Source organism: Vidua macroura, chromosome 2 (genome assembly GCF_024509145.1).
Source record: "Vidua macroura isolate BioBank_ID:100142 chromosome 2, ASM2450914v1, whole genome shotgun sequence".
NCBI lineage: Eukaryota > Metazoa > Chordata > Aves > Passeriformes > Viduidae > Vidua > Vidua macroura.
Window position 1 is genome coordinate 14,587,854 of NC_071572.1, and position 21,044 is coordinate 14,608,897.

At 38.2% G+C, this 21,044-nt stretch overlaps 1 protein-coding gene across 3 annotated transcripts in view; it reads right to left on the bottom strand.

Moving 5' to 3' along the window:
• The window catches only part of CNKSR2 (connector enhancer of kinase suppressor of Ras 2), a 202,267-nt gene that overhangs the window by 158,791 nt on the left and 22,432 nt on the right, over nucleotides 1–21,044 (bottom strand). For all 3 annotated transcript variants that reach the window (XM_053971090.1, XM_053971089.1, XM_053971088.1), the window contains exon 2: nucleotides 7,277–7,440. In XM_053971090.1, coding sequence (XP_053827065.1) covers nucleotides 7,277–7,440 — 164 coding nt within the window. The remainder of the gene's footprint in view (nucleotides 1–7,276; nucleotides 7,441–21,044) is intronic.

The window sequence follows — 21,044 nt, forward strand, 5'->3', positions numbered from 1 at the left end:
AAAAGGCATGAAAACCATCCTGCTGGAAACCATGTGGAGCAAAAGGCATGCAGAGACCAGTGTTCACTTCTGCTGAAGAGACCTAAGATGGGAACTGAAGATGCTGCTGTAATACTGGTGCTTGTGGGCAAGAAGAAAATAAAAGCAGTATCTTCACCAGACAGCAGAGCAGATAGGAGCACTTACACTGATTAATTTCTGCTGCTCCTCTGCACAAAGCAACCATGACTGTATAAACTGAAGAAGGTGAAGGTTTATTTTAATTTGGTAAATATTTTTGTAACACACACAAACAATATAACTTAAAGAAGAAAGAAAATGGCAACCTTTTGAAAAGACATATTTTATAGTCTAGATAGCTATACTGAGCAATAAAGTATGTGTAAAGAAGTGCAATTTCTCAAATACATCTGATATATCTCAGTAATACGGATAACTATCACAAGAATGAAATAATAAGTTTTCTCTCTAATGCAATAAAAAGTCATTTTTTCACTTATTCACAGGAGTTTTAGGCAAGAATAGCATATGGCTGCTAAGAAATGGACTTAAAATACCTTCACATTCTTCTCCTCACTATCTTTCCTTGCTTTCATCTTCCACACTTAATTCTTGAGTATCCTTTCGGTATGCATTATTTAATTGCTTTTAAACAAACAACCTGAAAACAGTAAAGTCTATAGGGTCCTCATTTCTTGAAAAACCTGAGGAAGATTTTAAATGAATAATCAAAACAGCATTATACAGATACCACAGCACATGGCAGGCATTTCAAAACCACACCTGAAAATTAGTGGTGGACAGAAATTCACCAAGAAAAGTTCCCTTTGCCTCTGAAGTTGATTTTAAAAATGAAGAAAATGGATCTGAAACTCCTTCTCTAAAACATTTGGCTGAACACATCCTACAAAGTATGAGGCAGATAGCTCACCAGCTCAAAGCTGCTAGCAACTGATATCACAGCTTGTCATATGGAAGGTGCCTTATGTAACTTTATACCTCATCAGATCTGCCTACAACATATATTTCTAACGGCCCTTCCTCCAGCGTCTCGAAATGTTAACACTAAGGTTATCTCTCCTTCAAATAGCACTGACATATGGGGTAATTTGAAAGTGCACAACACATGATCCTAACACATTTGTTTCATAAACACAGAATAAGTAGATAAGGACAGTAACCCCAGATAGCTCAAATGACACTTATCATTTACTGCAATTATTAAACATACACTGATTAAAAGGCAAACCGTTTCAAGGAGTATAAATATTTGTCCTGAATGTTTATAGTCAGAAAAACACTCAGGTGCATGATACTTTTACCCTTGCAGAACCCAGGAAAGATTCATAGTCATCATCATTATCTCCTTTCTGGAAAAATGCCCTTAATTTCTACACCACAGTCAAGGAACACATTAAAAAGCCAAGCCTGGGCCATGCTTTGTAGCACTAATAGAGCAATTATATAAACTATTCTTCTTTCTCTTATTCAATCGACAGACTCTGAAAGACCAAGTGCTCATTACTTTTTTGGTTTTTTTTACTTTCTTGTGTAATTTTGTCCCTAGCCTGCCAAATGCTCTTATTTCTCCATAATTTGAACTACCAGCTCCATATCCACTTACATGCATTTCCAAAAGTTTTAAACAGATAATCAGCAGTTCAAAATGATTTTTTGAAAAAGGAAATAAGTACTGTTATGGACAAACTACCTTTTGAAAGCATTTTACATTCTAACAGATCTTTTTATCCAGTCTGCTTTTAACTGGGGGTTTACAAATTTTTAAATGTCCCTCCCAATCCAAGCCATACTATGACTCTCTGAACGAGGGTGTGTATATGTATTTCATACTTGCCCAAACCTCCACGCAGTCCAAAGGAAAAAAAAAAAAAAACAAACAAACCAAGAAAAGAAAAGAAAAAAAAAACCAAAAAAACAACAAAATCTACAATTAAAAAGTATCTAGAATCCATGACTGATTCTTGAGGCTGGTGGGAAGAAGGACGTTCACCCTCTGCATGAAGACCTATTTACTGCCTTTGGCACACCATGGCATTTACTGCAGTTCTGTGTAAAGATTTGCTAACACATTTTCAATGTGATCTATATGAGCTATCAGAAATTCTTTATCTCCTCAGCTTTATTGATCTGGTGATGGACTTCAGGATTTCCTGCATTCAGGATTAACTGCACTGCAGTTAGATTAGCTCAGGCTGAGGACAGGGAGGCATATGATATATGATATATAAGCAGAACTTTAACTTGCAATGGGCAATAATGAAAACGGTAAGTAATTTTTCTGCTATGAGCATTCAGAATACTAACAGTAAATTCCATCTTCAGTACACATAAATCTCCATTCTGAAATGAAGCCTTCCTCATTTAGCACCATAATGATTACGTCTAATATTCACTGTTACTGACAAAACAGTTTTAAGATCTGACTAGTGATAAGTGCAAAGGAAAGTATTTCTGTGTGAGAAATGGCAGGAAGATGAAATTAAGATAAAAGGCATAATTCTTAAGAGGAATCAAATCATTCATAGGTAAAGTAGGTCTATTTTTTACATTCATTTGCATATAAATGTTTTGTGTTAGCGGTAAATGATAAGTAATTTCATGCTGTTAGTGCACACCAATGTTTTCTCTGCCAAATAATAATGCTATTTCATCTGCTGCAATCTTTTAGCTCTACAGATTCAAATATAGTGTGCAATAAATTCCTGTACAGCCATAGCAGATTTAACTAACTAGCATGAAACTAGTACTGTAACTAGTACTGTAACTAGTATGCTCTAGAAAGCAAAATCTGTTTTGTTTTATTTTTTAACCTAACTCTATTCTACATAAATGAAGATTCCCTGAAGAATTATTTTGCAAATTCACAGGGACTTCATAAAGTTCTTTATTAATGAAAAACTTCAAAGCATCCAAAAATTATTTTCTAAGCTTTTCAAATATTCTTGTAACAACACACCTACTTTAGGATCTTGTTTAAAAAATATTTGCAAAATCAAATTAAACTAATTTAATCTTCATGCAAATACAATGAACATGATATTTTGGAGAAGCAAAAAAAAAAAAAAAAGGAATCTCCATCTGGCATCTCATTTATCAAGGTATTGTGGTAAACTAGATCATTTTCTTAAAGATGGAAGAAGTCATGTTTGGCTGTGAGTCTTCAGTCTTTGTGCTCTCCAGGCAATGCACAGTGTTTTTTGGGAAAAAATGGTCATAACCCGTTTTGTAAATGAAACTTCATCTCCTGACGAACAGATGATGGAAAAAGAATAATGTAATTTCTTTGCTTTCTTCAGGCCAGTTACGTATAGCAGGAGCTACAAGATCCCCTGATGCTTTCCAAACGTGATGACTCATTGTGATCTGTTGGCCTTATCTAAGTAATTTGTTCTTTATTATGCATTTCTCTTTTTCTAAGCATCATCTCCTTTTCTTCTCAATTTATTTTCTACTGGCATTGTTCATTCACGTTCAGTTTTTAAAGCAGCCATCAAAGAAACAAGGCTCGTCACATTTTGTGACAATGAAGTCTGCTACACTGTTGTTTGTTTAACGATTAAATGAAAGGCTGTGTTAGACTAGCTTCACCCTCACACATATTGAAAAGGATCATGTTGAGGATAAGATCTTCATGGTAATTGTTAGAACTGATGAACAACTGTATATTTTATTATCTGTGAATAGTGGAGAAACATGGCACTCAACTCAGTAGTTTCTCCTGTATCTCTAGAGCTGGACATGCAGTTCCTCAGTCTATCATTTTCTATCAGTTTGGAGAGGTCAATTATTCTGGGTGATTTTGTTAGTATGAATAAAAATGTCCATCCACATCAAGTAAAAATCTACCTGCTGACATCATCAGTGTGATTGCATGTCCCAATTTAAACAGAAAGACAAGAACAGGAAATTTGTCTTGCTGGAAATAAAGTAATGCTGCCAGCATATACCCATCATGGTGGCTTCTCAAGGTTTCTCACCTTGAACACCATTTGACAAACTCTTAGCAGCAACAAAATACCATCACAGACATAACTACTTATTTCTTCTAAGCACAGACAACATTTCATTCATTGTGCCCTTTCTGACATATGGATTTTGAAAAGCACAAAGCTGCACCAAGGCATGATAATCTATTGAACATGCTGCTCCCACCTTCACAGTCTGAAGGAGAGAGGGAAGAGACAAACTACGTTCATTGGATTGCCTGCTCTCTCCCAGAGCATGTTCAGCTCCAGCAAAGGTATGCAGGATGTACACCCCCACCCATTACCAGCAAGCGTGACCTATAACAGCAGCAGCAGCTGGGCAAAGACTTTATTCCTCCTTCCCTGAAGCACCACAGGAAAAGAAAACCTGTGAATCTCACCCCCTGAATGCTTACTCTGCTGTCAAGAACACAGTATGGCAGGCTGGCAGCCAAGAGAGACTCAACTAAAGATGGATAGCACAGGCCACCATTTGTCCTCTGATCAGCTCACAAACACTGGAGGATCCATTTGTTGCAAGTGCTGATGACAGGAGGCGAATTATGTGAGAGACCACAGCCAGCCACCCACCCACCTTCTGTCAAAAACCCATAAAGAACATCCTTTAAATAGTGTTATCAATCATATCTGGCTCCCAACTCTTACTGTGGCAGTTTGTGTGTTTAGCACAGTTGAACAGCTCCCACTGGCGTGTCCCTTGCACTCTCCATACTGGAGCTTGTTCAGGCTCTCCGCCTTGCCCCAGTAAGAAAATGCAGCCCTGTGAATTATAGGCACGCAACACAAGCAGCTGGTTTGCTGTTTGCCATATCCACAGTTGCCAGGGAACTGCAAGCAGAAGTTTACCCCCAAAAAATACTGAGAAGGGGTGTCAGGAAAAAAGCACATCAGCAATCAACATTGCATAAACTTTCCTAAGTGACAGCAACTCTGTGTAGGGAAACTCTCCCCTGAAGAGTGGGAACGGAGATAAACAGTGGGAGGGGTTCTGTCCCCTCAGTTGTCCTCAATGCCAAAAACTGTTTAGGTGGTCACTCATTAACCCAGAGAGAAAGAGGGGAGAAGCAGAAGCAACAGTCCTTTAATTTTTTAAATAATTACTTTTAATTCAATGTGGAATTAAGCTTGCAAGGCATAATTAACTTTACTATCCATAACCCATCATACCACCCATCATCTCCAGCATCCAAAGAGATGGTAACTCATTTGGATCATTTATCTGTAACTCATGCTAAGTTCTATCATGAAACCTCTGTCAAACTACTGTGAAACAAACAAAAAAAATCAGATAATTAAAAAAAAAAAACTTGCATAGCCACTATCCAAATTAGCAGTTATCCTATATTGGACAGTCATAGGCTTAATGTTCTTCTAAACAATATAGCTAATATTAAAGTCAAATCACAAGAAAAGGCAAGCCCTACCCAGGATAGACACTCACAGATGCAATAAGAAAAGCCTGTAAGTATAGGACCAGTCCAGCCAAATGGATTGCCTCTGAATTAAATTTTCTAAGAGGTTTATCTGATTGGTAAACAATAAATTCAAATTAAGTCCACTAAAATCAATATAACAATAACATTTTGTATCCCCGAGGAGCCATCGGGAGCCAATTGTGAGACTGCAAAAACCTCGTCTTAAATTAGAAGCTGTGATCTGAACTCATGCCACTGTGTTTTAGCAATTTTCTCTAAGACAAATTCAGAAAAGCAGACAATACTGTACATGCAACAAGAACCAGGAAGGGAGAGACTTGCTTCATGCATTTAAGATGCAGTGTTAGCCTTTGCTAGAAATTCCTTATTTTATATTCAACTTAGTTCCATATACTTTTGCCTAAGATAAAGGAGCTACAAAGACAAGCTGTGTTTGTTTGTCTGAAGATTATATCTGTAATTACATACCAAAGAAAAAAGAAATTTCAGCTAATAAACAAGGGTTTTTTTTCCCTACCAGTAATTTATTTTTCAAAGAGTCACAATCTCTTTCTCTGTGTGACTGGGGAAAATGGTCATTGGTGCTCCCCCTAACTTAGACTTAATCTTTCTCAGTTAACTGAAGTATTTACTTTCTTGTTTTCTTTTGCAGTGTCTGATAAGAAAAGTACTTTGTGAATAACTCTTTATGTCCCCTACTATATCAGTAGCATTTCTTTAAGATTGCAACTTCCTTATTTAAAAACAATTTATTGCACTGACTCACACTGCAATGTTACTAGAAACTGTATTCTACAGAAGATAATCTGTGTTTAAAATCAAATATTTTCCTGTATGAAAAAGCTGTCTCCTTTTTTTTAACTTTTTGGGTATGTTTTTTTTTTTCACTCTCTCCTTTTCATTACACTTCACAATACCCCAAAAAATGCAACAGGGTATTCAGAAAAGCTACTGCATATGGAGAACTGACAAGCCCTTCTGAAGAGCCTTTCAGCCTACCGTCTTTGATTGCCTCTCCCAGGATTCAGCTTTCTTAAAAGCTCCTTCTGAGGCTTGAAGAATAGTATGTACTAAAAACCCACAAAACAGCACCTTAGGCAGTGAAGTACATCTTAACAGAGCTATTCACAATCCTTTCTACAGTGGAGAATGCTGTGTACCCAATCTATCACTAATCTTTACAGACACACACTAGAAGTTCATAAGGAGGGCGAAGTCAGCACCACAGCCCTCACTGAGCAGATAATCCTAGTTATGCACAACATGACCTGACTGAAAAGACCATTACCAAAATCCTTCCCTATGCCCCATCAAAAATTTATATATTATTTACACATAAGATAATGATTTTAGTATTTAATCCTTTCTACTGTGAAACAGAAGCAGCTCTGTTTCATCAGGCTCAAAAAATCACCTAAAACATAATTTGCATGAAAGGACCAGTGAAGAATGACATGGTTAGTATCAGAACATTTTGTTTGTAAAGGGCAACCAACACTCAATTACTCCATTCACATATATAACTATTTTACATTCCAAACCAAACAGAGTCTAGTTTTTTTGTGATTTCAGATAAACTTTTATTCTATAAAGACGGATATGCAAGCCCTAAATCTCTGATATGAGTTCATAGTTTATTTAACAAACATCACTCTTATCAATAGATTTTTTTTCCCTTTATCTTGCCCCTGGTTTAAAATGCTATACTGTTCACACGTTACAAATCAGGAGTGTCTTGAGCTGCTTACATAAGTATTTAGGACTAAAAATCTGAGTACAGAAAGTCTGAATATGTGAACACTGTTCACCCCCCCATTTGCCCCAAGAAATTACCAGTGCACAGAGCAAGTCTACTGCTTCCAAGATAAGCTCCTGATGGCCAATTCGTGTGACTCCAAGATCTTCCAGTTCCTGATGAGTAATTCGTAATAGTTGGTCACCACTAATCTTCTCTCTCTCAAAGTTCTTTATATATTGCTGCAGGCAATCATCAAGACCTGCAACAAAAGGACAGACGGAGGGAAGACAAAAGTTAGCAACATTTTGTACCCTAGTAGGAAATAAAACTGGCCAAAAATTAAGCCAGAAGAGGATTCTTGCCCTATCTTTAAGAGAAGTATTTTAACATTAAAATAACTTTATGTTACTCAGAAACCTTAAGATTTGAAGAGCTACAGCAGCCATGGCTTTTTTACCTGTGGCTCCTCAACCCTGAACAAAGCCCTGAATTCTTGTAGTTGACTGTGCTATGAATGTCAATCTGGGCAGCCCCTAATAACAGGTATGTTAGGGATGCCTCCTTCACATCTGGAAGGGAAGAGGAGAAAAGGGAACAATGGAACACAGAGTCAAACACAAAGTGGCAGTGCCACACCACAGCATCTCTCCCACTCCAAGGTCACTCACATATTGCTGAGTCACCTGAAAGTTCACAGAATCATGCCAGCCTCTAAAACAGGCTGCAAAGAGCTCTAGAGAACAAGAAAGGCAGTAGCACTGCAAATGCAAAAACTGGGCCCCAACTGCAGCAGCAGATCCAGCTCAATGTACCACAAAAAGACCTGCAAGGAGTGCACAAACCATGAAAAGCCACTCAAATCAAGAGCTGGCTGCACTTCTCAGAACACAGTAATCTGGGAGTAGAAACAGGCCCACTGTGCCAAAAAACATGGCTAAATGTCATGCAACACATTTCTTCAGGACATGGCTGCATGCAGGGTTGTACAGGTCCTGTTTTGGGGGGGCATACCTTTTCAGTTTGATTATGAGTCAATGACATGCAGCTGGCCATAGACATTCACTTGGAGCAAAGAGATTCTTGAGAAATACAACCTTTCTGAAAAATGCCTTCAAACAATCCCTGATAGTGAAAAGATTGTGAGAGAATCCACCATGCATCTCTTGCCCATCAGTCTTTGCCTAAGAGAGCCAGGCAGTACAGGGAAGCTCTGCAGCATGTGCACTCATTCACCAAGGGGATAAGTAAGACTCTTGGGTATTTGGTGGTCCATTTAACATTTCTGTCTGAATACTTTCCGATGGATCAACATGACTGCTACCAAGCAACAGGGCTTGACAAAGCTCTGAATGCATTAATTTTGCTGATTCTTGAGAAATACAACCTTTCTGAAAAATGCCTTCAAACAATCCCTAATAGTGAAAAGACATCTGCTCATTGGACTGGAAGAACCCAAGAACATTCTTACTTGCTAATCAAAATGTCTGAAAAATCTGAAGAAACATGGAAGATAAAAGATTGATCTGACTGCTGAGCCCCAGTTATATTGTAAGAGCCCCAGTATACAACATAAAGCTTCTCTGAAAGTGGTTGTTGCTTTTTTGGTTCTCATTCGTGCCTTTCAGGGTGTAGCCACACCTCAGAAGAGACTCACATGAGGAACATGTTGGTGTTGCAGGCAGGGATGCCCCAGTAGCAGGCCAGCCTGTTGTTCCTGGCTCAGCCCATGGGCAGGAGTCACCCACACTCTGTCCCTGCTACACCAACACAATATTCATAGGGCTTTAACCTCTAGAATTTACACACTGAAACTAAACCACACACAAACATGCTGTAAAAGAAGCACTCCAGTCTCAAGATACAGGAGAAAGTCCCCAGTTCCAGCAGACTTCAACCATGTCCTTCCAGAACCTGCTGCCTGATTTTCTGCCACTTAAAGGTCTAGGTTAATCAAGCACTTGAAACTATTGCCTTCATTTCACTGCCCTTTCCAATCAAGAAGTTGCTCAACCCATTCTTCAAGAAAGAAATCTTAAAAGGGCAGGAGAGGCTCCCTCCATAGGCAGCTGCTTAGATCAGCTCAGCTGGTCAGAGCATGATGCTAACCTACACCAAAGGTGTGGGCTTGATCCTTGTACAGACCACTCTCTTAAGAGCTGCACTCAATGATCCTTGTGGGCCCCTTCCAACCCAGAATATTCTGTGATTCTGTGACAGGGTGACAACTGAGCTGTCTGGAAAGAAGACCAGCTGGCTGAACAGAGAGCTTTGACTGGAACTCAGGAAAAAAAAAGAGTTTATGACTTTTGCAGAAGGGGCAGGAAACTCAGGAGGAGTACAGAGATATCATAAGGTTATACAGGGAGAAAATCAGAAAGACCAAAGCCCAACTAGAAATTAACTGGGCCAGTGCCATAAAAGAAAAAAATAAGTGTTTCTGTAAATACATTAGCAACCAAAGGAGAGCCACACCTTTATTAGATGTGGAGGGAAACACAGTAGGGAAGAATGAAGAAAAGACTAAGGTACTTTATGTCTTCTTTGCCTCAGCCTTGAGTAACAAGACCAGTTGTTCTCCAGGGACCTAGCCCCCTGAGCTAGAAGACAGGGATGGGGAGCAGAATGAAGCCTCCATAATCCAAGGGGAAATGGTCAGTGACCTATTACGTTACCTAAACACAAAAAAGTCTGTGGGGCTGGATGGGATCCACCCAAGAGTACTGAGGGAGCTGGTGCAAGTGGTCACTGAGCCACTTTTCCACCAGCAGTCCCGGCTAACTGGAGAGGTCCCAGTTGACTTCAGGTCAGCAAAGGTGATGTCCAACTCCAAGAAGTGCTGGAAGGAGGATCTGGGCAACCACAAACCTTTCAGTCTGAACTCATGCCAGGAACGGTCATGGAGCAGCTCTTCTTGACTGCAATCACACAGCACATACAGGACAACTGAGAGATCAGGCCAGCCAGCATGGATTTAGAAAAGGTAGGTTCTGTATGACCAACCTGAGCTCCTTCTGTGACAGGGTAACCCCCTTAGTAAATGAGGAAAAAGCTGTGGTATTGTCTACATAGACTTCAGGAGAGTCTTTGACATCATTTCCCACAGCATTTTCCTGGAAAAACTGGCTATTCATGGCTTGGATGGGTGTACTTTTGGTTGGGCATAAAACTGCCTGGACGACTGGGCTCTGGGAGTGGTGGTGAATGGAGTTAATCCAGCTGGTGTCTGGTCACAAGTGATGTTCCTCAGGGTTCTGTGTTGAGGCCAGTCCTTTTTAAAATATTGACGATCTGTATGAGGGACTCAGTGTACTTCTGCTCTTCCTGAACTTAAAGATGTACATTGGTTACATAGACTGCTGAACGAGAATAACATTAAAATAATCATCGTCATCAGGTATCAAAAAATGAATTACCAGTTAAGGCACTAGCAACACAAATCCAGAATAAGACATGACAGATGCACTTAATAAACAGTTACTGACAGATAATTCTACGTAAAGGCATTACTCTTCCTCCTCCTGCTATCTAAGTATTTTTGTCATTCAGATGTAATCTAGATGGATGCATGTAGCTCCTACAGGGTGAGAAAAAAGTTTAAAAGAACAAAAATATTACTGACAATTGTTTGACTCACCAATTCCATAAAAATTACAGCCAGGAAACAACAAATAATTTAACTAGATGACGTTTTCAGAATAGCTTGCCACAAATATGTCTCCTTATTCCCTAAACATCCTTTTAAAGTAATTTATTTCTGTCATTTTATTTCTAAATTAAAGAATAACTCTTCTTTTTGTAAACAAAACTGCGCACAGATGATGATGATGACAATAATGATGATGATGATAATAATAATACAAAAAGGCCAGCATTCCTCTCCCACACCTTTTGCCCCCAAAGCCACAACACATCCAGACAGCCACTGCTGCCTTCAAATCAACAGGAGGGGAGCTACAGGGAATGAACATTCCCAGCTGATGATGCCATTAACTTGGGACAGGACAAGATGTACCAAAAAACATCAGGTGCATGGAGAGGAACTAAATAACAACTAAATACTATTGTCTTCTCCTAATTTCCTGCAAATCCAAAATCCACCCAACTTCAATGTAGTTAGCAATTTTTCTAGCTGCCAAGGGCTGCTCTGCTTCTTCCCCTCTGTCATATGAGAGTATGTCACCAAGCCCCATACCACAGCAATTCCAGCAAATAACCCAGTTTGATGCACTACTCCCTGTTCCTGGCCATGGGTGAGATTAAGACTGTAGCATATCCAGCACTCCTGGATACTTCAAGAAGTGGCCTCAGTCCAAAACCTAGGTTCATGATTATGTTCTGGATGTATAAGGCCCCCGAATATATAAAAACCAGATTTTGTGGTGTCAATACACAAGTAATAGTCTTATAATCAACAACTCTGTTCCTCATCCAAAATAACTGCAAGATTTTTCGAGTATATGTAAAGGCACAGGGGTTTTAGTAGTAAGAGAGGTAAAGTATGACACTTGTCCTCTTAAACTGTATGACGATAGTCCTCTTCCTTTTAAACCTACTCTTTAAAGGAAATTATATACTATAACCTCTTTTTTCCTTGAAAGATCCCTGGTCTTGAGTTCCAGTAATAACACAGACCTCCAGTGATGTTAACTACTCAAGAAAGACTGCCCTACCCCACATACTTTTCACCTGATTTTATCAACCAGAGAGTATGGCAATGCCATCCAGACCCCATTATACACTCATTACCTGGCCTGTTTGACTCACACCTACAAGAGCAATGAAGATGTTAATCCATTGCCCATCTTTGTTAGCTGGTGTATACCTGAGGTGTCGTGTACACAGATGGACCATTCTGGGCATTGACAGAAAAGGAACAACTCTTTACACTAAGTCTCAAGCAAGCTCCACTTCACTTGTGGGATTAAAAACATAAAAACCAGCAAGAAAGTAAATAAAAGCTCCTCCAAAAGAAACTGTACAGAAGACTCAATGCTTTAAACACTAAAAAAGAAAATTTATTTAGAAAAGTTCCTCTTGCAAGTAGAACATACTGGAGCTAGTTTTTTTCCCCAACTCTGTCATTGAGCTCTACCTTCCATGGGCCTATTCAGAGTTCATCAAACCATTAACAATTTTTACCAGTTCACAGATGCAAATCAGACAGATTTCTATGTACTTAATTCTTTTTATTACAACAGCATCCTAGAAACTAATCAAGAAAGGTTTAATTTTATTTTCTTATTAATATGATTTTCTGGACTAAGACTGCAAGATCCAGTACAATCCTCCAGAGAAATGTTCCATGGTCACAGTCTCCTAACTAATAACTTCACAATCATTCTGAGGAATTGTCTTATTTTGATGTGTGTAACAGGTCATCTTTTGAAACAAGCTAACCAACAAACTGCCCTGTAATTCAGTGCCACAACACGTTACGCACATCTGTAGTAACTGAAACTCAAATAAGCTTCTCCATTAAATATATTTATGAAATATATATATTATCCCAGTCTGCTCCTCTTCTGCAAGCAGTTCAGTCTTTTCTGCCACCTATAAGAGACTAAAAAAATATTAAAATAGGCTCTTTCTAAGGCTAGATCTGAATAAAATCAGCTGCTCAGATACAGTTCTAAAAACAGAGGCAACTAGGTAGAATATTTTTCCCCAAATTAGCAGTAAAATAATTTTTCTTCAAGGTTGGGAAACTACAGTGGAAATAAAAGACTTTCTGTCCTTATCAGCCACCTTTTCAGTTTGGGTTAAGGAAACGATGATGAATATTACAGGTTTTATTATCATACCTGAAACTTTGACAAGGGAGTATATTTTTCTATTCCCCTGGTATATCAGAGTGTGGACACAAACTGACAACTTCCCTGAGCAAGTCCTTGTTCTATAAACACAGCACTTACTGAAAAGCAGTAACATACAAAAAATACATGGAATAACTTTGCATGGGAAGGAAAGGCACACAGTAACAACAACAACAGCAACAAAAAAAAAAAAAACAAAACAAAAAAAAAAAAAAAAAAACAAAATGAACAGAAGGAGTACCTGAACTCCATCAGCAATGGACTGCAGCACAGACTTTACCAGGCCATGAAAAAGAAAAGTAAGCTAGAATTTAATATAAACTGGGTGTGCATATATGTAGAGTGCTAAATTCTATCTCAACGCCTCTTCATATTGCAAACTATTATTTGCAATGCTTTTACCTAAACTAGAATGATGGAAGTGACCTCTGAAAAGTTACAGTTGTTTTATTCCTGCTCACCATTAAATTTAAGCCAAGTATTCTTAAGGACTGACAAACTTTGAGACTGCAAATCAGTCTACATATGTTTCAAACTTGAAAATTCAGCCAAGTTCCTGGTAAGTTAAAAAATTTTGCTATGACATATGCATTTGCACCTAGGCTTTACTAATCCAGGGCTGATAGGCTATTAGTCTATTCACTTTAACTGTACAAAAGTACAAACTTCAGTTATGCCAAAGAGCAAGGCAACCAAGCAGAAAACTACTCCCTCTCTTCCACTTCCACCAAGAGAGCCACAGCAGGCAATTATCCCCGCTCACATTTTCTCCCCAGAACCAAAAGATGAGAGGCAAGACTAGGAAAGGCCAGTTTTCCCCACAATCTGTACATGGGAGATGGGCATTTGGAAACTCTCCATGCCCCTCAGTCTTAATGTCACCACCAAAAGCAGGGGCGGGCCAAGCCAGCCGCTTCCCCCCCTGAAAGGCAAAGATAATTTTCCTCTGCCCACGGAAGGGATGCTCGCTGTTTCAGGGTCTTCAGCACCTCCTGGGCTTCACATGTGACAAACAGATGTCACAGTTATTAGTGCCAGAAGACAACACAAAGAACAGAACGTTTTAAGTGCCGTGGATGGCAAAAGCCTACTGTGAACAGGATAGCTGCAAAAAAGTAATGCTCCATCCCAGAGGAGCACTGAGGAAGGATGTTCAATGAACCACCAGAAGCAGCTTTCAGTACAGACTGAAAAAACATTATGATACATTTGAAACTGGAAAAAAAAAAACCCAGCACATTAATTGCAGGCAGATTAAGGAATGGGTAGTGGATTAATGAAAAAAAGAATTGCCAAATGCCTGGATTACAGCAGTACTTGCAAAAGAGCTGGACAATCACTTTGATATCTTGTTTATCTGTAATTTCAGGTGAAAGCCCTCTAGCTGCAAAACATATCTGTTCTTCACTTTCTAGAATTATTCTGTCTCTCATTCCCTTCTCTCCCTTTCTATGACATAGCAGAGTAAGACAAAATTCCAAAAGCATTAAAGAGAAACATTAAAAATTACCAAGAACATCCAAATAATTATTCATTCAAGCATAATGTGTATTCATAGAATATAGTATAAGATTACATGTTTTCTATGTGCAGTTTAGTTTAAATGTATTTTTTATTAAGAATTTTCAAATGTTCAGTCTAAACATTAGCTGAAAGGTACTGCTAACTAAAAACTACTATTTTAGATAATGAAAGAGAAACACAATTAAAAAACCCACTTTATATCCACTGGGTATATACTACTACATCCAGAAATGCATGTTAAGTTTGTAAAATGAAGAACACAGAAGAGAGATGTGAACATGAAAAGCAGCAACATAATTCAAATTCAGCCTCACTTGACTCGTTCTTCTAAAGGTCCTTGTCAGGAGAAGGACCTGTGGTTGGTCAACGGAAAGCCACAAGCAAACAAGGATATGGCATTACACTGGGCAAGAACCTGGGAGTCAAAGAGTGTATTTATGACAGAAATGGATCAAAACAGAAGTCTGAGATGAAGGATGCACTCTCTCAAGTCACTAGGAACTACACAATTAAAAATTAAATCCTGCTCAAGGAATCCAACTCTGAAGGATCTGCTATTTCAATGCCTACAGATTCATTCTCTTTTTGGGATTGCCCTCTTATGAGGCCTGGATATATTAATTGTATGACCATGTTGGCAATAAGTGACAATTTTGTTCATCAGAAAATTACAGAAATATCAAGACTGTGTGGATCACACATGGCTCAGCAAAAGCTCTACTTTACAAAGAACTTCACACTGACCAATCATAAAAGTGTTCTATTGAAAAAAGAAAACTAAAGAGGGAGATGAGAGAAACCAAAAATGCACATGTAGAACTAACTATAAGCATGACTTAAAGATACACAAGACCAAACTGGGTGCTGTGTCCAATAGGGCATATTTTAATAAAATCGGTTTAGACTACTTATAATCAGTGCTTATTATGGCAAGCTAGACTCGTTAATTACAAGAATAATATCCACAGCATTCTGTTTAGCTGTTCATAAACCTAATCATTTGTATTTCTCTGTTTACTTTTTGCTTCCATTATGCCTATCTGTACAGCAAAGCCAAATCTTTACACAACCACATACTAGTTTTGCAAAGTATTTTCAATCTTAAATCATGAATAAGACTGCAACAACCAGTTTCAAGCTTTATTTCTATGAAATTCAAAGATTAGTATCCCTGATTATCAATATTGTTCTCAATGTAAGGGGTTATAATTATTGTTATATTTAGGACTTTTATTATTGGATTACAACGAACGCATTGTTCAACTACAGCTGTGGCCTTTGCACATGAGAATTGCTGAAGTGTGCTGAAAAGTTTGTGTAGCTGATAATGGCAGCAGAAATCTCTTTGATAGTGGAAGGGAGAGAAGCCAAACAACCCACAGCATCATTAAATATCAGGAATCCCTCAAATGAAGCAAAATCAAAGGAACACATTCACTTACTCCTGATAATCACAACACCCAACTGCAGGGGCCTAGGACAGCCCCAGTGGGAGTGGGATGAGAAAGTGTGCATTCACTTTCATAGTAAAATGTATAAAATGACAGCTTTTTAAATTCGGGGTTAGAAGTTCAGCCCAATAGGGGGGGCATTTTGAGATAAACTAGAAATATCTGATCCAAAACCAGAAGTTTTCCAAAAAGTTATCCAAGCATTAAGATTATAAGACTATAAAGACTGAATTAAATACTCCCCTAAAATTTCAAAGAGGAAATTGCATTATTTTTTCTTACTTAAGTCTATGCCCTTATGATTTTTGGAGCAGAACTGACGACAGGAATGTACCATCAAAGTTTTGCAAAAGCAAGAGGCAAAAGTGACATTGGCATTTTACATGTAATAATATATTTGTATGATCCAGGCTTATGATTTTTAAGAATCCAGCCAGTCTAGTCTTATTCAGGGTCCCACAATGCTGTGAGATTGAACAAAGTAACATACAAGTAGACATGGCCCTGACCCAAGAAGCTCAATATAATTCTCTTTTCCCAAGAAATTCACGCTGGCTAGCTAATAAAGGCAAATCCCTCAACAGCTACTTTAATTTCTACTCTGTTTCACATGGCAGTTTTCATACTCTCACTATCATTCTCCCCATTTTTCACATGTACTTTAGCTGGCAGAGTACCTCAGGAAAGGGAAATCTCCTTGGGTCCAATCAATGTTTAACTTCTTCCTCAAAGTACCACGTTTCTGCTCCCATTATCACAAGTAAACTAGAACACACTGCAACTACCTTAGCATATAGGGATTTTTCAACCACCACTATAAAATTAGGGATCTAAATACCATTAACTAACACCTATTTCATTTGTGTTTCATTAAATGTTAAAATTTCATATGCTACCATTTTTCTTCTCTAAAATGATTCCTTGTACAACAGCTGTCTGCATCACTATCACTATAGGCATTTGATGCTTCCTACAAATTTGCTATCACACATCCAGCTAAAGGAGTAACTTTATTACTAACTGGATCCTCATACAATACAAAGCAATATATGAATGAACACAACAAAAAGCTTTTCTCAGCAGTGTCCTTCAGACTTTAGAGTTTCTGGAGGCTAGAACAAAGCAACTTTATAAGATTAAAACACAGCTTATCCCCAAACATACAATATTCTGGTACCAGCACACGGAGACTACACCACTGGTTTACACAGGAAAAACAACTGACCATCTAATAACGGCATGTGGCTTTGTTACTTCTCCAACACATCTCTCTAGCAAGCACTGAGCACTGATGACATTAAAATAGGCTGCAGTGAGTACCACCAGGCTCAAGCACACCACCAACATAGCAGTGCTAGAGCTGGAAAGGACCAAAGCAAACCAGCCCTCTGTCTGCCCCAGCCCTGGGCTACAGCTGCACATCTCTGAGCACAGCTGCACTCATGTGCAGCACCTGCCCCCAAACAATTTTGCACCAAGTAACAAGGACAAACTAACAAATTCCCCAATATTACTGAAAGCATTGAAATGCAACCACCATATTCCCTAAGGATGGCAGGCTTTGTCTAAATAGGTGTGGTATTGACCTCTTCAACAGTTTAGAAGGGGCTAAGTCTGAAACACACCCTCAGGACTTAAGATAGGAAAGACTTAATTTTCCATAGCTTTTCACTGTCTCCCATGATTATTTGCAGCTGTGCTTCACACCATACAACTATAGAAAGTGCAAACCATCAGATGTGCAAGCATGCACCAGGCAGGACAGGAGGAAAAGTTTCTTCAAACTCTGATTGAACTCCCTCCCATTCCTTTTTCGTCCTCACAACGCCCATGCATTTCCCAGGCTTGAAGGTCTTTAGAGTGGAGTTTGCATAACTCAGCACAGTGTGAGACTTGGGATGGTTTTAGACTTGTGGGCAGAAAAAGCTGTGCATCCCCCTACACATGACAAAGAAACATCTGTAACTTAAAATCACTGGTCAAATACTTCGATATGTGTAGGGGTGTCTTGAAGAAGAAAGGGAAAGCTATAATTCTAATATTCATCACTTCACATATAATGTCTCAGTAACCATCCCACACCTCTGGAAAATATAAATGAATCATATATTAAAGAGAATAAACAACTATAATATGTTAGACAGTCAAAAGATGTTTATGTAAGCCAAGCAAACCCCTGACATTAGCCAAGTAAGTAAATAAGTACTGGTTGTTCTTTCAAATGCCCTCCCATGTTTGCATTTTTACAGTGCTCTGGAGCAGCCACCTGAAGCACACTGTTGTTACACGAAGGGGCCTCCTCTTCTTCCTCCCTCACATGGGCTATTATATGCTATTATGCAAAATAGTCAGATAACCCCTCCACAGTCTTTATTAAGAGTTTTTCACCATGAAAACCAGCTTTGCTGCCAATAATTTATTATGCCAGAAGGCATCCTTTTGGCATAAGCTGGAACACTGTGTCCCCGGAGAAATAATACAACAGTTGTTAAAGCTTTCCTTTATCTCTGTACTTTACAGTCTCCCACCCACTGGAGAAATCTGCTAATGGTTCAAATAAGGCTTCAAGATTTATTTAGTGATGCCCTCACAGAGGGTCTGCTTTGATACAGCCCAGCAGCATGGTTAAAAGCAAGCCGATTTATTTTGCAATGGGAGCAATTCCGCAGTTTTGCTACACCTACAGTGAACCTCTCTCTCTAGAACAACAGGGGACAAGATGCTAAGTTTGGTTGGGAGTACTTATGCAATGACTTCATCCATGCTTCAAATTACTCTTCCTCCCCATACATTTCATTTTCCTTCTATGATCAGCAAAATCATCCAGCATTCATTGCCTCTATCTGCCTCCTCTCAGGAAGGATTTCACAATTAAGAGAGAACCCTAATGACATCAACCATAATTGGACAGAATATGTTCAAATTACTTCAAAAACAGTCCTGTAAGTACAGCTTTATTACATTCTGATATGCACAGATATGTTAAGAAGTAAAAACATTTTGGTTTTAAGCTTCTTGACAAACACAATCTGCTTCAAACTATATCCAAAGCAGAGAGCTTTACGTAAGAGAATAGGCAAGGATAAATTTATATGTGTGCTCTTCCAGACTTTTCCTCTCGCTCATTAGAAGTGAAGAATACATTCCATCATGTAAAATCTACAACATGGACTGCAAGCTTGTAAAGTGGAAATGCAAACCACATAACTGGATCATGGCAAAATATATCTGTTGGGGTTTTATTTTCTTTGGCAATATACTTTTCAAAATAATGTTGTCAGTTTTGCCGAGGCTGTAAATACATAAAAATAAAAAAAAAGATCTGTTGAAGTGACAAGCTAAACTACACTTCAATTAGTTTCTCATTTTACATAATCACTTGCTTGTACCATTTATCCATATGAGCAAAAAGCTGTAACTAGGAATTAGACCCTTCAAAGACTGAATTAATCTACTCCAACATTAGTCTTTTTCAAGTCTTGTCAATGTTATATCCCCAGGAAAGTGAAATGAACATTCACATGGAAACTAACATGTGCATACACAAAAATAATAACAGTTTATTTTAAACTATTAACTGCATAGCAATAAATTAATGGTATGAATCCCTAAACTTACTTCCCAAAGACAGGATTAGGTAATTCATTAAATAATAGTATTACACACTAAATACATTTGTGCAAAATGCTGTCATTTAACATTTTATAATGAACATATATATACACACATTTACTTCACCCATTCAGAGGCCTAATGCTGGGAAATCCTATGAATAACCTGAAATTCCTGCACTTTCCACTCTTGCAGGCAACACTGACAACTGTCTGTGGGGAGGTGGAAGATGCACACCACACTCACCCTCCCAAGCAATTCATGTAGAAAGAGGCCAGGAACTTCACAGAAAACATGCTGCCACTGAGAGCTCTACTTGTACAGAGGCAGCACAAGGTACAGTGACGTTCTCCTGCATTTCCCTTAGCTGTACTGACAAACAGTCCTGCCCTGAGGCACGTGGAAGGCATGGGAAACAACCAATGCTGAGGTTCAACTGCAGCTCTAGTTTATTGTTGCCATAGCTTATCAGATAAAAGGAAAAAAAAAACAAAAACCAACAAAACAAAACAAAAAACCAAAGCAAACAAAACAAAACAAAAACAAAAACAAAAAAAAAACCAAAAAAAAACAGGTGACATTTTACCACTGACATAATTTTGAGGTTGCCTTTCCTTTATGTGATCTTCATCCTTTATTCTGCAATAACCCTGTCTGGTAGAACTAAATACTTGTATTAGTCAGCATGGGATAAAGTGCACTGATTACAGATATTCCTGCCCATTTCCACAAGACATCAGCAGGAGCTTTATGCTAAGTGCTGTTTAGCATTTCCTGTGCTAGCTGGATATAGGCAACTGTAGTATACTTCCTGGTCTTGCTCCATTATCTCCTACCCATTTAAGCATTATATATATTGAAAAGTGATAAGAGAACAGTATAAAAATCCTATGTATTTTGTCAGCACTTCATCCATACCTAATCAAAAGCCAGGAAAATAAAAAAATCAAAGAAAGACAAAAACAAGGTGAAAAAAAACCCTGAATTTTCACTCTGCTGAGTTTAATAGGACTTTTTATATGTATTGATTTTTCTACTGTATGAAACATTCCTTATTCCATATTTAACCTTTAAAACAAACCTGAAACAGAAGGTTGGACAGATATAATTTCAAGTAGTTGTAAAACATGAATAAGTTAATAATTACTATTTTGATATTAGTTCTGGCTGACTTTGCATGCCTTCCTACTTGTTGCTAACAACTGAAAGAAGTGACTCCCTGTTACTTGCAACAAACTCCTCTGGGCTCACTGAAAAATAACATTCTGAGTGAGACTTAGTGTTGGGTTTTTTTGGGTTTTTTTTTTTTTTTTTTTTTTTTTTTGGTTGTTTTTTTTTAAAGAGGACATTTTTATGTCCAAGTATGAAACATATAATTTGTGTTTCTCAAAATTTTTTCACCATTTCCAAATCCCAACCATGTATCTATCAGCTGTATTCTGATCTTGCATTGCATCAAATGC